The sequence below is a fragment of the Myiozetetes cayanensis genome, unplaced genomic scaffold (genome assembly GCF_022539395.1).
Source record: "Myiozetetes cayanensis isolate MyiCay16 unplaced genomic scaffold, myiCay2020 scf10, whole genome shotgun sequence".
In the NCBI taxonomy this organism is placed as follows: Eukaryota; Metazoa; Chordata; class Aves; order Passeriformes; family Tyrannidae; genus Myiozetetes; species Myiozetetes cayanensis.
Window position 1 is genome coordinate 7,835,018 of NW_026086605.1, and position 15,442 is coordinate 7,850,459.

At 40.2% G+C, this 15,442-nt stretch overlaps 1 protein-coding gene across 1 annotated transcript in view; it reads right to left on the reverse strand.

The window, feature by feature from the left end:
• Window positions 1-690: 690 nt before the first annotated feature.
• TRUB1 (TruB pseudouridine synthase family member 1) overlaps window positions 691-15,442 on the reverse strand; it is a 34,940-nt gene continuing 20,188 nt past the window's right edge. Inside the window, 5 exon segments of the mRNA XM_050337282.1 lie at window positions 691-7,095; window positions 7,097-7,305; window positions 8,691-8,747; window positions 9,875-10,014; window positions 11,177-11,249. Coding sequence (XP_050193239.1) covers window positions 7,057-7,095; window positions 7,097-7,305; window positions 8,691-8,747; window positions 9,875-10,014; window positions 11,177-11,249 — 518 coding nt within the window. The 3' untranslated portion in view covers window positions 691-7,056.

Genomic DNA, 15,442 nt, shown 5'->3' on the forward strand with positions numbered 1-15,442 from the left:
GAAAAGGGAGTGTCAGAGATACTCTCTGAACCACATCTGGTGTGGATGTAGTCATGGAAAACTGCGGGAATGTCAAGAGCTGACTTAAGGGCTTGAAAAGCAGCCTTGGAATGTGAGAGTGAAACAGACTCAGAGACGTCTTTTAGCAAAGGAGAGGTGCAGAGTTCAACCAATTATTTTGATGCACAGAAAAATGGTGGGAGCTTTACTCCTCTGATCCAACAGCTGGATGCCTTTCTAAAAGATGCCCTTCTTGGTGTGGTGTGGTGTGTTCAGGATCAGATTGCAGATTCACAGGAAAGGTTGTCCTGCTGAGTTTTCTTTGTGTTTCTTTGCAACTCTGAAGCATGCTTTGCTTCCAGAAAAATTTCATCTCCTGACAACCTAATCATACCCCACCTTCTCTGTGGCACAACAGCTTATTTCTGGCTCACTTCTATACAATTCTGACAGACCAGTTTGGATTTGTTAATACAGGGGAGCAGAGTGGGGATGTGTGCTCCCCATTTCCACTGATAGAAAGGAATGGATGAATACCAGCTTGGATTGTATGACTATGCTCTTTCCGGTAATAAAACATCTGTGGTACAGCAAAGAAAGACAGAAAAAAACTGGTGCAGGGATATGGTATACAATTCAATAAAAATTACAAGTTCCTAACTCTAGAAACAGATCACCAACACACTCAGATAGGTTTACCCACTCTGCATAGCCTTTAATAGCCCTCACCAGAGAAATTAACTTCCTAGATAAACACATTTTTTAAAAATAACACTAATTACATTCTGACAATTTTGGTGTGTTTGAGTAGAAAATAGAACTGTTACATATTCATTAGACATGGAACAACTCTAAGTGTTGTGCCACACCATTAATACTTATTTTACTGTCTTTTTTTTCTTTCCTGTAAAAAAAGCAATACAATTTTTCAAACCATCAGTTCGCATTACTAAAATAGAAAAAAAAAAAGAACGAAAACATGATAGGTGAAAATGAAACACAAAAGGCCTTAATTCAGTGAGTAATAACTTACATAATTTAGTACAACAGGGCAGGAGTCCTCTCACTGAGGTCAAAAGAAATAATCCCACGCTTTAAGTTAGCTCTGTACCCACACACCTCGCTGCCGTTTCCAACCAATTCTCACTTGGAGGGAGGATTACTGGAATCTCTGTTCTCCCTCTACCTTTTGCTGGGGTTTATCAGAGCAACAGAATGAGACATATGGTCTTCTCCTAAGAGCCCACTTTATTTGCACCGGGAAATAAACACGCCAGTCTCGACCGGGACAGATGAGGTGAACACACAATGCCAGGGCAGTCTCCGGCAGAGATGCAGAGCGCGGTCCTCGGAAATCATAACTAGTAAATACAGAGATTAAAACCAGTAATGCCTCTGTGTGCGCAGCAGCTGGGTGAAATGAATCACCTGGACAAGAAATCAACAGAGCCTGCCAGTGCCTTTTGTCAAATTAAGAGTATAAAGCAAGAAGACACTGTGTACAAAGCAACGCAGCAAAGCAGCAGCCGCTTGGATAATGTTTTACTGCAAGAGCAATCTGCATAGCAAAGGCTACTGAGAATTAATCTTGTTTTCTAAATATATTTAGTGTTTGTACACAATGTTTCATTTACACTGGGAACGGGTACTGTGTACCTGCAGAACTTGAAATAGTTTTGTCGATTCCCTAGGACAGCCAGCTGCAGGAAATGATTTACTATGAACATACCACTCACAAAATAAGTTATGCTACAGATTTACAGCAATTCAATACAAGCAAAGCAAAACACTGCTTTTTGAAGGGCATCACAGAAGACTATCTTTTCAACTGCTGAAATAAAAATAAATGCGTTTTTTCACATCAGTAACAACCTCTCATGCATTTCCACATAAAAGCTTCTTAAGCTTTGAAATGGTGTATTTAAGCTAATTGTTTTATCTGCTAAAAGAAACAAAAAAGGTAGGAAAAATTGTCTTCTTTCTCTTTACCTTTTCTCCATTAGAACACTTGGTGCATTTTCCTACATAATTACCTAAAATAAGCTTATCTACTTTAAAAATGTAACGACTGAAATATGCATTTACCTCTTGCCATTCCTTTTAAGCTGTAAAATCATATTCTGAAGCCACTAAGAGTAATGTGACATCTGTGAAATGATGCATTTTGTTTCTAATGCATGCACTCAGCTGCAGATTTGACTTTGAAGTACTTAATTCTGAAATATCTAAAATAATCCCATGTCCCAGAGAAATGACACTAAAGCATCCAGAACTCTGCTTTCGTTAGGAAAGGGTCTCGGTGAGAAATGGACCAGACACATCTCATCCTTTTCAGTTCTACTTTGTTACCAGCTTCCCTGTCCTCACAGAAGCTACACAGCATCTTTGCTTCACACCATCCCAAGGCTCACATGAACCTGGAAAGGAAAGAAGGTAAGAGAGTTTTAGGATGAGGTGTCTCCAACAGCAGATGAGGTAATGGCATGCAAAGTGGAAAGGCCAAGCACAGAGCTGTAACCAAAGATTAGTGTCTTGTAAGAAGGTGGCCATTTTGTATTTATGCTACAATTTCCACTGCCTCATTCTTGTCCTCCTCATCCTATTATTCCTAAATTCTGGGGCAAGCCACACAATCCCTCTTACAGTTTGACCACAGGATTGTTTCAGCATCCACAATACACAGAGCAACGTGACATGGAAACAACAGAGAGAGGCTGCAGCTTTGACTTAACCCACATCTTTGAGCTATGGGTGAGGAGGGAAAGGTAAAACCGTCCCAGACTCACACCCATAAGAAAAACAGTAAGGTTTTTCTCAGGCAGCCATGCTAAGATTTTCTCTGAGCCTTGGCAATGTCTCCAACACTGTCACAAAAACAGAACTGGAAAAAACCACCGTTTTCTTCTTGCAATACAGTCCATTTTTTACTTGAGCACTGCAGCCATCCACCCCCATTTACCAACTTCTTGCTTTGCCTGTCTTACTACCTGCATGATCTCAGCAATTGATTCCAGAGACAGCAAGAGAAGACAAGGCATCTCATCACCCAGAGCAGATATCACATCCAGAGGATAAACCTGTTTGCTTGGCATGCTCTTAACTATTGGTGATTTACTTAATCAGGTCTCACAAAGAAGCAAATTAAACCCACAGCTATTAGAAACAATGACTGCTTTTTAACAGAGACAATAACTTTGCCCAGGCTGGCTGAATCCATTCACTGTCTCTGTGACTTCTCTCTGGTTTGTTTCTGTAAGGCTTTTTAGTAAAATTAATACTATTGCAAACTCACTCCTTGACTCTGCCAAGAAAACAACATGACCATTAATTGTAGTGCCATTCATGCCCAGAAAAGTAAATTCACCATCTATTACAATAAAAAATAAAATCTTAAGGTATCCCAAAATTTGGGGTGTTATTTGAAGTTTTATTTTCTTCTAATAAGCATATAAATCAAAACCAGAACCACAGGGCAAGATACTAAATGCTTAGTTATTGGTGAAATATTTTACTAATGGCTCAGACTTGATGAATATTTTAAAAAAACCCTACTCATTTTGCTTAAAAAACATTTAAAAAGTTCTCAACACGCTGGCAGCAGAAATATATTATAAAGTGAAAACTACCATTTAAATAAGGAAAAAATAGAGCCAGCCAGGCAGGGACATTGGAGGGAGACAAATTATGAAGTCCTTGTCAACCCCACTGAAGCAGCAGCAGCACTGCTACTGTCAGAGCCAAGTTATGGCACCACCCTGCTAAGGACTACAGACAGCAACTCCAAATCAAGAGAGACCACGTTTCGCCCAAAAAGCAGGACATGCTTTTGTACCAGGACTTTCCCCACGAACAACGCTCATTAAAATGTTCAGTCTGTGTCACGGGTATATTGTAAATGGTAAATCACAGACACGCATATTTTCTGGCCAAATTACCGTAAAATTCCTATTAACTGCCATTTGCTTCCGCTGGGAACTTGGTACTAACTCTTCTACAGAAATATTATATACACACTTCTTCTCTCTCCCTAAATAGTCTTTAATGTTGCAATATCAATGATCATCAGTAATCAAGATCCAAGATCATGGGGTATTTTCTTCTAAAAAAAATAGGTTTTTCTGTAGGTACAGTACAATTCCAAAGCCTGGTATCTCTGGGATGTGCATGTTAATAAGAACATGGAAGTTAAAATGAGTATTTCCCCAGGTTCCCATGGGAACACCACCACAACACTTCTAGATCTGGATAGTTTCAAGCTACTGGGTTAAACACTTAATAAAACATACCTAAAAAAGCTATTCCTAGATTTTTCTGTGACTTCCCAATTACCAGCCTGAATGATTCCATGATTCTCTACTTGTTACAGAAGAATAAAAGCATAGAGGGAAGTTGCATTCATAAATTGCCATCTCTTCCTTAGAAACTCTATCCACACACTGCATGCAGATTCCTGACCGTGTACAACTGCATTCCTTCTCTCCCTATGCTTTCCATACGCATCAGGACTTGCAGCCTAAACCAGAACTTGCTGATGTCCACAAGAGGCTTTCTTTTGATTGCCACTTCATTTCCCTTGAGTGACTTGACTATGGAACAGATCCTGTCTTCTCAGGATCACTGATCTGTTAGCAATAATTACAACAGACTAGCTGCCAAGTTAACCAAAAAGTTGATGAAAATAGAATTCTCCTTTTGAAATTAAAAATATCAGGGGTTCTTACATGAAATAGCAAGAAAGCCTTGGTAAGCATTAAACAAACAGACGAGATAAAAAATGTGTTAGACACTTATAACACTTTATACAAATGTACCCTATTAATACAGAGATTTCTCAATTGCACTGATTTTTAAAGAAACAAATCCCCAAAGACATAAGAAGTAGACTAATAGAATTATATCTACTGTGCTATTTTTTAAAAATCAGAAAGATAAATAAAATTAGAACTTAATCTAGAAAACCACGGGGATAACATAAATTAGGTTCTTGGGAAAATACAGATTTGGACAATAAGAGAAGCTGTGTTTCAATTAAAGTCTTTGATCATTCAAGATAAGTATACTGGAAAATAACATTTTCTGCTTTATTTGATTTCTTTAGGAAATAATCTATTTCTTCTCTGTTTATACCCAAAGTACCAGAAAACCCACCCCAAAAAGACACAACTGAAGTCTCCCACTGTTCCCTTACTGAACACAAGCTTTTCTCCCATCTCTGAAATCAGAATTTCTTGTATCAGTTACTTCATCCACATTGTACATTATATATGCTGCTACAGTGCTCTAACATTTCAATTTGCTCATGATATTTTCAACATTTCTTTATAAGAATACACAAATGAAAACTGTCTGTTTACTGAATGATAAAACAAACTCTATCCTCCCTCTAAACAAAGTCTTCATTAATCTTGCATAGACTTCAGTTCCTTATTGCATAGAAAACAAAATAAATACTACTGATGTCTGGAAAGGTATCCTGCAAAGAGAAACTTCAGGATATTTATTTCATTTCTTAGACTGAAAGTAAGATTGGAACTTGACCCTTTCATATAATACCTTTTTGTAAGGTGCAGACACAGACATAAAATACAGCATGTGGAGATTCAAGCCAAGTTGGGAATAAAACACAGGTTCTTTTAAGCAGGAGAGGTAATTAGATACCAAGATAACTTACCATGGGAAGTAGCAAGTCTACTAACACAGAGTCATCGAATCAAATTTTCATGTCTCTCACTAAAAGATACACTCTGATATCAGCACAAACTCTTGACTCTACAGCATTCAGTCCCTCAGTCAACCCTCTGCACTCCAGAACAAAAGCCCAAAGGAGCAGGAGTTGCACAAATCCACAGAGACCTGGTGACCAGCAGCACAAAACCGTGTCTGCTGTCAGTCCATTCCTCCTCGGTGACACTGCAGTGACAGCTTCAAAAGCAGAGGTTTCAACAACTCCTCATGTTCCTCACCATGACAAGAGGGAAACAGACCTACTACTAACTCCTATAGGAATAACAGGATTAGACACATGGAAACAAACTATGGTGCATTTTACCATTCTCAAACCACTGTCTTTTAGTAGTTTTGAAAATCCCAAGGGAAGCAGTGGTGAGAAAACCCATGCAATTAAGTTCTGTTGACTACATGAACTATGGAACAGGCTCTCACTGCCCTGAGTGAAATAAAATGGTTTCAACAAGGATCTTTGATGGGGGGGTCCCTCTGTTGCCCATACAACCAGTCAGGATCAAATCAGTCAGAGCCCAGAAGCACATCAGCCTTCTACTCAACCATGGTAGAACCCATCAAGCAATACACAGGTGGCAAAAATAAATGTTATAAGCCCTGTGATGGGCACAATAGTTAACTGTACTTTAAATTATGGATGGCCACCAACTGAGACATTGGACCAGAATAAAATATGTACACCTGTAATCATGATTGTCCTCTTCAGAGCACTTGTTAGCAAACAGTTATCTTCAGGGATTGTTTATACTTAAAACTATTCATTTATGCTGATATTTCAGATTGGACTTAAAATATTAGCACCTGTACTTACTGTATTCTGGAAACATTCGACTGAAAGAACAATCTGCATTGGAAAAACTAAGGCAAAATGGATATACCCTGAAACGGACTTCAAAAAAGCAAACTGCCACAACACATCATTGTACACTTCAAGCTATGACAGTCTTGTCACCATGGTATTTCAGGATTTGGTTACCAGCAATAAACAAAAAAAAAAGATTATGGGTTTTTTTGAGCACACTTATCAGACAATGGTTATAATTATTTTATTGAGGAATTAGCAACAACTATCTTGCAGCCTGAAAGTTCTTTAAAAGTTTATGAAGATTTGGCATCAGTAGCAGACCCACTTACACTGTGCAAGAAGGAAAATAAACCATCAGGACACAGCAAGCACTGAACATTTTCAGTGCACGTCCCAGCCCCAGAAGACAAAAGAACCATTTTTCTTGCGTCGCAGTTTGTCACCCTCCCAGCAGAGACTTGCAGATTTACACGGGAGGTGAGACAATACCAACCCAATCTTAAAATATCTCAATCATTCAGTCTTTTTCCTTGGCCCAACTTGTCACTTATCTTCACAGATCGCAGCAGTTTCACCGGGATGCTCCGTCTTCAATTTCTTATGAGGTGGCTCCCTGGGGAGCAGAGCTGTGCAGCGCTCTAAGGATCGAGCAATTTCATCAATCGTCCATTTGTCCTCGTGAAGGGCGTGTTCCTCCAGCGTGAACGGCCCCTGCTTGGTGCGGGTCAGCTCTTGCATAGTGGCACAGGTCGAGAGTTCTGCAGGAAGAAAGAGAGGAACTGGAAGAATTGCAGGGATAAACTTTAAAAGCATAACCATCTGCAGCTCACTTAAAACGTATTTTTATGTGCAGCTTTCTAGGTTATTCTGCTTTGTCTGAGAAGGAAGTTGACGAAGGTTTATCACACTTCCATGTTCTTTAATGTGAGACAAGGAAGTCCTTTGATTTCAACAGATCTCCAGAGCAGTAAAGAGTTCAGAATCTGACAGAAAGTTGTCAAAAATTTTCCCAGATTTAGAACAGAATGAAAAGAGAGGAGGTAATGTCATAAGATGTAAACAGAACATCCTGCATTCACAAGTGACCGTGAACTATTTCTCCAGAGATTTTGAGGCCTTAGCACTTCTTGCCTTCAGGAATAATTTTTGATATTTTTATCCTGTGCTGCCTATCAGGATAATATAAACTAGGATAAGGAAAAATGAAAAAATATATAAAAATGCTCTGCTATGTTAAATAAATACCAGCAGGACATAATTACATAATGAGAGGGAGAAAACATACCAGCAACCAGAGCTGACTTGTAAGTGCACAGGTACATTAAAATACTCTCCCATCCCTTCTGATGCAGGAAGATTTTCATTGCATCTTCAATTTTTGAAAAGAAACCAGCTGCAGACAGACTTAATCTTGGTTTATCATTAAAAGGCTAAACATAAGCCAGTATGCTCAGAAGGCAGTAACAGAAACTTTGACTTGCCTAAGCACAAATAACAACATTGAAATTCATAGGGTTATCCTCTATTACTTGCCTTCTTGATCTACAAATGTATAATTTAAAAAAAAAAAATCTGAAATGGATTATCTATTCTCCATCATGCAGTTTGATAGATAGAGAGCACAAGACAAATAACCCTGTGGGAAAGCAAAACTATTCACAGTTCAGGCAAAGCAGAAAGAAAACACTAGAAAAATCATCACCAATGTAGAAGTCTTTCCAGCAGATAGGGTTTATTATGTGCATGGTAATGTTCTGTTCAATCTTTTTTCAAAATGTGATGAATAATGTTTAAAAAGACAGTGTTCTTTCTTCTTCTTCTCATCCTTAAGCTGAGTTAGCCTTAACACATGGAGGAGGAAATAAAAAAAAATCCCCACCTTGCCTTGCATTATCTTGCTGAGTGCTACTGCCTGCTCCACTTTTATCCTCCAGCCCCCAAGGTCCCCTGGCAATTATTTAGCCTTCATTCCCCCCATGCTCCCAAGGAAATTACCTCAGTACATAAAAACAAGTGAAAGCACTACAATTCTGCAAAATAACACATGGGTCTATTTCCTGGAGATATGCAAATTGACAAAATTTTTCCATAAACACACACTCACTCCTTAAATTGTCATGTGTTGGTTTTTTTCCATACCTACCTTTGCCAATGTCACTGACCAGGCTCCTGACATAAAAGCCCCCACCACATTCAACATCTGGAACGTTAAAAGTGACACAGTAAATTGCCAGTGCAATGTGAAATCTACTTTACGTAGAAACCATGCCCCCCACATAAATGTAAAAATGAGCTAAGCAAACAACCCAGTGATAAAATATTTATAGGATGCACCATCAATTATTCATCCTGTAACATATGTGCGGGTGAGATTGCTAAGCCAGACAGGAGGGAAAGCAAATAAAATGGCAACTGAACTAACTCACTGGAATTTAAGTACTTGCTGTGGTATGTGAACAAATGCTTCAATCCTATTCATTTTAAGCATTTCAGAAGGTTGATTCATATTTCTAATGATGAAGGCAAGTTATTTCAAGAACTGCCTAAACTGACTATCAGTGCTTTTAAGATACTGCAGGCAGGCAGCTGCATAAAATTTTAAAATTCACCTTTAACTTTCCCTGCTATCTCAGGTCTTCCCTTCCCCCTCTGCCAGTGATCAGCTACTAGACACTCAACCAAAAAGTAAGAGCTGAAGTAAGACAGCAGTGAGCTCTGTCACTCAGATCTGCTCAGCATGTAAGATCTGGTCCATCAGAGGACCACAGGTAACTAGGTAGGCAGATTAATGCAAGACATTATCTTGACCTTACAGGGGCATCAAACATTTACAACAGTCTTTTTGGTTTATTTATTAATGTGCTTCTTAATGTACTACCCAAGTTTCTTGATGTATGACAGAAGGAAGGATAAGATCCTGCCTCCTCAACCAAGAAAGAGGTCTGACAGTAACTGATCCTGGTCCCTGCTGCACTCTGGGAGAGATGCCAGCAGGGCTGGGCATCTGGGTAAAAGAATGGGCAAAGTGGAGGAAGCAGACCTGAGAAAGGAATGAGCTGGAGGCTGCAAAACCATGGACAGATGCAAATAATCCCCTGACCAGTCTCTCAGAATTTTCCCTCACTGAAAGATTAGATATAATCAGCTTAACTTAAACCCAAAACACGGTGCTTTTAACGCAAAGTGAAAGTCTCTGCCCATGGGCTCACACCAAAATAAGCAGTTGAGTGAAATGAAACCCATTTCACTATCTTAGTCCCATTGTGAGTGTAAATAAACATTAGCAAGCTGGGAGCATTGCTCTGTGTAATAAACTTTGACCTTTACCCAGCGTGAACAGTGGTGGCTGGAACTGCTGGAGAGAAAGGCTGTACACTCTCACTGGCCGAGCAGGCTTTGCTTCAACTGCTTTTCCCCTCTTCATCAGAGTAGAAAGCCTTTCTCCATCCTTCTTCAGAGCAGAATAGCTGATCAGACAGAGCATGAAGATGTGTGTCATACGGTTGTAATAGAACAAGCTTCCCATTCTCCAGATCCTGTTAATATTGGACTGGAGTAGCATTTTACTCCTCTCCATGTACTCACAAAAACCCACAAAATCTTTTGGACACAGAATCATCTCATTTGCCACCAGCTCTATAAACTGGAAAAGAAGAGATGGTTCTATTTTCATCTCTTGCCGTACAGATTTAAAAGTGTTTCAGCAGTCAATTTGCAGTTTATGAAATAAAAGGGTTTCTATCAGGGTTACAACACTTGCATCTGCCTCTTAACAGCCTGTCTCTCAGAAGTCTGCAGGGCATGCTCTGTCCCAGTGTTACACTGAGCTGAGCAGTGGGAGTCGCTCAGGCAGCTCCTGCAGTTCTGCATCGCTCCTTTCCTTGTCTCTCACCAGGGTCTCTCCTGAACAGCAACTGCTGTTCTAGGATGTTTAGGGAACCACTATGGAACCAAAGAAATTGATTTCACTCATTACATGGAACTTCATCCAAAGCCCCAGTTTGGGTCGTGACAGAAAGATGACCACAGAAAAATCAAAAAAGGTCTCGCTCAAATTAATAGAGGGCAATTTGAAACAGGTCACATGAAGCAGAACATGGACAGAGCTCCAGACCTTACAGGGCTCACACTGGAGCCACAGCAAGTGACATATGGCAAATGCAAAGGAACGCATGTTAGCTGAAATCACCATAAAAGCCATCTGTCACAAGCCAAGTGCCTGCACACTGCCAGCTACTGTGGCTCACCTGACCAGAAGAATTTGCTCAATCACTCATCACTCATTCAAGCTTCTAAGGTTGCAGAAAACTAATTCACAGTCATTTAAGGCACTTCCACAGAGATGTCAGTAAGATGGGAAGGCAGGACAGGAGCCACCAAGCCCTGCAAAGTTGTCCAAGACTTTTGCTACTTTGCATTTACCCAAAACACCCACAGACTCCAGGTCACCATTTGTGCTTGATCTTCAGATGGGCATGACCTGCACTTGCAAATGTTAAACTCCTGACTGCCTTGCCTCTATCCCTTTGCCAAAACACATCTCAATATTTCCAGGAGAACTGACTTCTGTTGGCAAGTCCTGACAGCTGAACACAACTGTCAAGACTGACTGAATATTGTGGTACTTACAGTGGGGGGACTTGCATGATGTGCCCCGTGAACTTTTGCAGCACATTTTCAAGATCTCCTTTTGTTACCTGGTCTGCAGGAAGAAAACAGCCAGTATGTTAGTACTGATTATTCACATAGCACTAATGGCATCAGTCACGTTCTGCAAACGGATACAAATCAGAGTTCCCTCTCATCTGAATTTAACTTGGGTGAAAAACACCAAAGAGAAGAGAAAAAACAAAATGTAGGTAGGAGTGTGAATTATCACAAAAAGAGGGGAACAAATGTCCAAGGTGATTAAGACAGTCTGGACACTTTCAGAAGGGCAGGAATTCTCATATACACAATTTTCTTTTGCAATTTCCCTCTCTTGGAGCTGCAAATCCATCTTTCTTGGGAACTAGACAAAAACTACAACATTTGGTACATTCTAATTTTTGTTAGAGCATCAAAAAGAATAAAATGCTCATCTAACTTTGGGAGCTTCTCTTTAAAAGTACCTAACTGCTGGGGAAAACACAAGAGATTGTTAGAGAACTAAACCACTGGGTTTTGTGGGTTGGGTTGTTTTTTTTAGTGAAGAAGACTGTATCTGGAACAACACATCAAATTTCCCTGTCAGACTTGCAAATACACACCAGGGTATAGCTACATATTAAGTAAGGCAGTTTTACTAAAGAAATCCTGTAAAAGAAAGAGAGCTGTTTCAGGCAATCTATTTTAAGAGTACACATACACACCTGCCCCACTTTTATTAAAAGGCTATAACCTAAGTAGTTGATTACATTGGTCCTTTGAAGCTCTATTCAACAGAAATTACATTCATCCCTAATTTGTTTAGAGAGTGCAAACACAAGATCTGTGATCACAAAGCACTTCAGTGCATTTCTACTGTCTAGGGCTTCACTAGTCCTGTTTCTTATAAATTATATTCAATTAGTGTCACCCTGCTAAGTCAACAGGGTTCTGGAACAGAAACCAAGCAAATTTATTTATTGAGCCTTCGTTATATTTTGGAATAGATCTTTAACTGCAAACCTTACAGAACAGATGTACTTCATGCTGTAAGTAAGAAAGATGAGAATTATTTTCCCAGCAGCTTTAGGAGATGGTATTGTGGTACCTCAGTGTTACAAAGCACACTTTGCAGCCTCAAGAGCAGATATGTCCCTATGCCCAAGCAGCTGTCCCAAGAAGTGTTTTAACAGCAAGGTTGGAAGGCATAAGGCACAAAATTCAGTCAGGGATGCTGAGAAAGACCAATTTACCTCAGAATACGGACTAGGAACAGCAAAATCTATTGTATACTAAGTCTGAGTCTTCTGAAGAGTTTCCTACATTGTTATTTCAATCTTTTGTTTCTATTTAGCAAATTTCTATATCACCACAGAACTACATGGTGGAAAGTTAGCATGACCCAGCACTATGACAATGATCCTGTCAGCCTTCTTGTGAACATCAAGTTCTTTCACGTTAGAATTCAGTATTTAAGACCTAAGCATAAGTGTCCCTGGGGGTTCTCTTTCCAATTTTCATCCCATGAACTGTATTTGTGACAAGGGCATTTAACGAGAGGCCCAAGTTCAGTTCTGGCACTGATCTCATGTTCCCCTGATTGAGAGGTTACGTGCAGCTTCAGAGGAAGTCACTCGTGATCACAGGCAACCTCTGTCTCAGGAGATAAACAAAAAATCCCCTCGTGAGGAATGATGCATTAAGCCATTAACAAACAAAAGTTGTGTGGCGTGTAATCAAAGTAAATATTTACAGACAAGTTTGCTAAGATCTAGAATAAATCATATTTGTCTTCTGCAACACATCATGGCACAAGCTGGCCAGTATTACATTCTGAAAATCTACACCCATGTGGTTTGTTGTTTGTTTTTTCACAGCAACACTGCCTTTGTGTTAATGGATTGTATTGGATTCTTGTCCTCTCCTAGAACAACATACAAGCCAATGGAGCTTTCTTTCCAGCACTCCGGAATGTTTTATTACTCTTCTCCCAAACTGTTTAACTATGTCTAAACTGTGTGTTTGTCCCAGGCATCAGTTTGGACCTGTGGTTCTGCAGGGCTCTCTGAACCATGCTTCAGCTCCCAGTCATTACACCCACAGCACAGGCAGAGAGGAATGTGGTCCTGTTGCCCAGAACTCTTGCCCTTCAGGACCCTGGCCACAGGTCTTCCTCACCCAGCTGTGGGCTTGGGTTTATGTTAACAGCTTGTCTGGTCAGCAAGTTGAGGGCAGCATTTGGACTCAACCCGTCCATCAACATGAAATAGGAACACACCCATAAAGGTGAATTAGGATGAGAAGTCCCAAAACGTGCTGTTTGACTTTCTTGTCCACTCCCTGAGAGTAAAGGGTTGAGAGACATTTCTGCAGGACACCTCTGTCACTGCCCTTGCTACAGAGAGCAGCCTATTCCTCCCAAGGTCCTCATTCCAAATACCCTTAATCTGCTGTATTGCAGATGATGAGTCTTAGCTGGAAGTTGGCCTCAAAACTGCACCTCTGTCTCCTTCCAGGGAGGGGTGTGGAGGCTGCCACCCTGATTCACAAAGATTTCACTAAGGACTTTCAAGGTTTGGTTCACGGGATGACTTCATCCAGTCTCCAGGAATAATGAAAACCTCAGAGCAAAAAGATTGTACCTGCTCTCTGGGGACACCACTTGGAATACATTCCATTCAAGGCTGTTTTCTGAATTTCCTCCTAAGCCCTTAGACTGGCAGAGTGGTTCTGTGATTTCTGCACAGGCTCTGCATCTTCCAGTGGACCATTCCTTACAGATCTTACCAGCATCCCAAAGTACCCAGAACTTCTGGCTTCCAATGCTCCTTAAAACATTTAATATAAGGCTATTAGCTTCTAACAACAAAAATTCCAAAGAACAGTTGTGTGCTTCTGAACACTGGTGACTGTTGATTTTTTTTTCCTGCTATAAAGGAAAGAAAATAAAATTACCAAACCATAAGGTGCCAATTGTGCCACAGCCTCAAGAAGCCTCCACTGAAGGCTTGTTAAACAGAACTCAAGAATTATTCATGGCAGTGTAACACAAGTACAGCAGATGATCTCAATTCCACCTGGCCTGGCACAAATTATTTGAAAACAGACAAGTAGAATGCTGAAATTACTACATTTTCCACATTATTCAGGTAGCTCTATTAAACATGTATTTCAGCATAATCAGCAGAGACCTGCAGAAAATCCTCATTAATTCTGTTCTCCATGTCTGGATATGGCCTGTAGGCAGCTGGGAGGAAGTGGGTTTCAGAATGCACATCCCTGTGCATAGTTACAAATATTAAAAATGGGTTACAAACACTAATGTGCTCAAAAAGATGCCAGAAGAACTCTAAATGCTACGTGCTTCCAAAGTCAGCATCTCATAGCCTAGCAGCAGGATGAAACCATCACCTAATTTCAGGTGGAAATGCAAACTCGTCTGATAAGAAACAACCAAAAAAGTACAAGAAGTTCAGGAGGAGTTAAAACCAAGGAATTCTTTTCAGAAAATCCTTTCATTGTGACTAACTGTACAGTTTGCTTCCTCAGCTGCTGTCTAGGGACACTCTTGAGGACTAAAATGTAACACTTCCTTATAGTTAAAGATAGCTGGCATCTTTCTGCTGGCACTTTCCTCTTGTGGTCCAAAGGAGTCATTCAAGAAGAGTTTTATGTAACTTGAAACTGGTTTAGTGCCCTTTCTCTGCAATAAGGCCCCATCCTGGATGCTGCTGGCACTGCAGGACTATGTTCCCTAGCAGATGCTCTGCTCCTCCCAAGATCCTTGCAGGTATCAAAGGAAAACTGCAATTCAGCTCAAATATCTGGGTTTGGAGTACCTATAAAGGGTTAGAGATTAGGGGTGTTGGGCCACCCAGAGTATTCTGCAGAAAACCAAGCTGCTTTGGAGAAGATGAGAAATATTAGAAGGGGAGGATGGAAGGAAATACAAAATATGTAGGCACCATGGAAAACAAAAAAGGAATGAGCATGTTCTCTCCTTTTCTTTCTGAAGAAATCAAATCTGGCTGATTTGCACCACCATGGAAAGCAACTGAGACCAATTTCATGAGCATTTCTGCTCTTAGTTTCAGCAAAAGAGCCATACCGTTCTTCATGAGACTGCTTGAAGAACTGGAAATGCAACTGATCTTGGTTTAAAATTATTAGCAACTCAAAAAAATGGGTGTTTTTAACCCAAATAAGCTCCCCAAGCACACAGTTTAACAGAAAAGCTAAACCACCGTAACAGAGGAGGTGTTGCAGAGG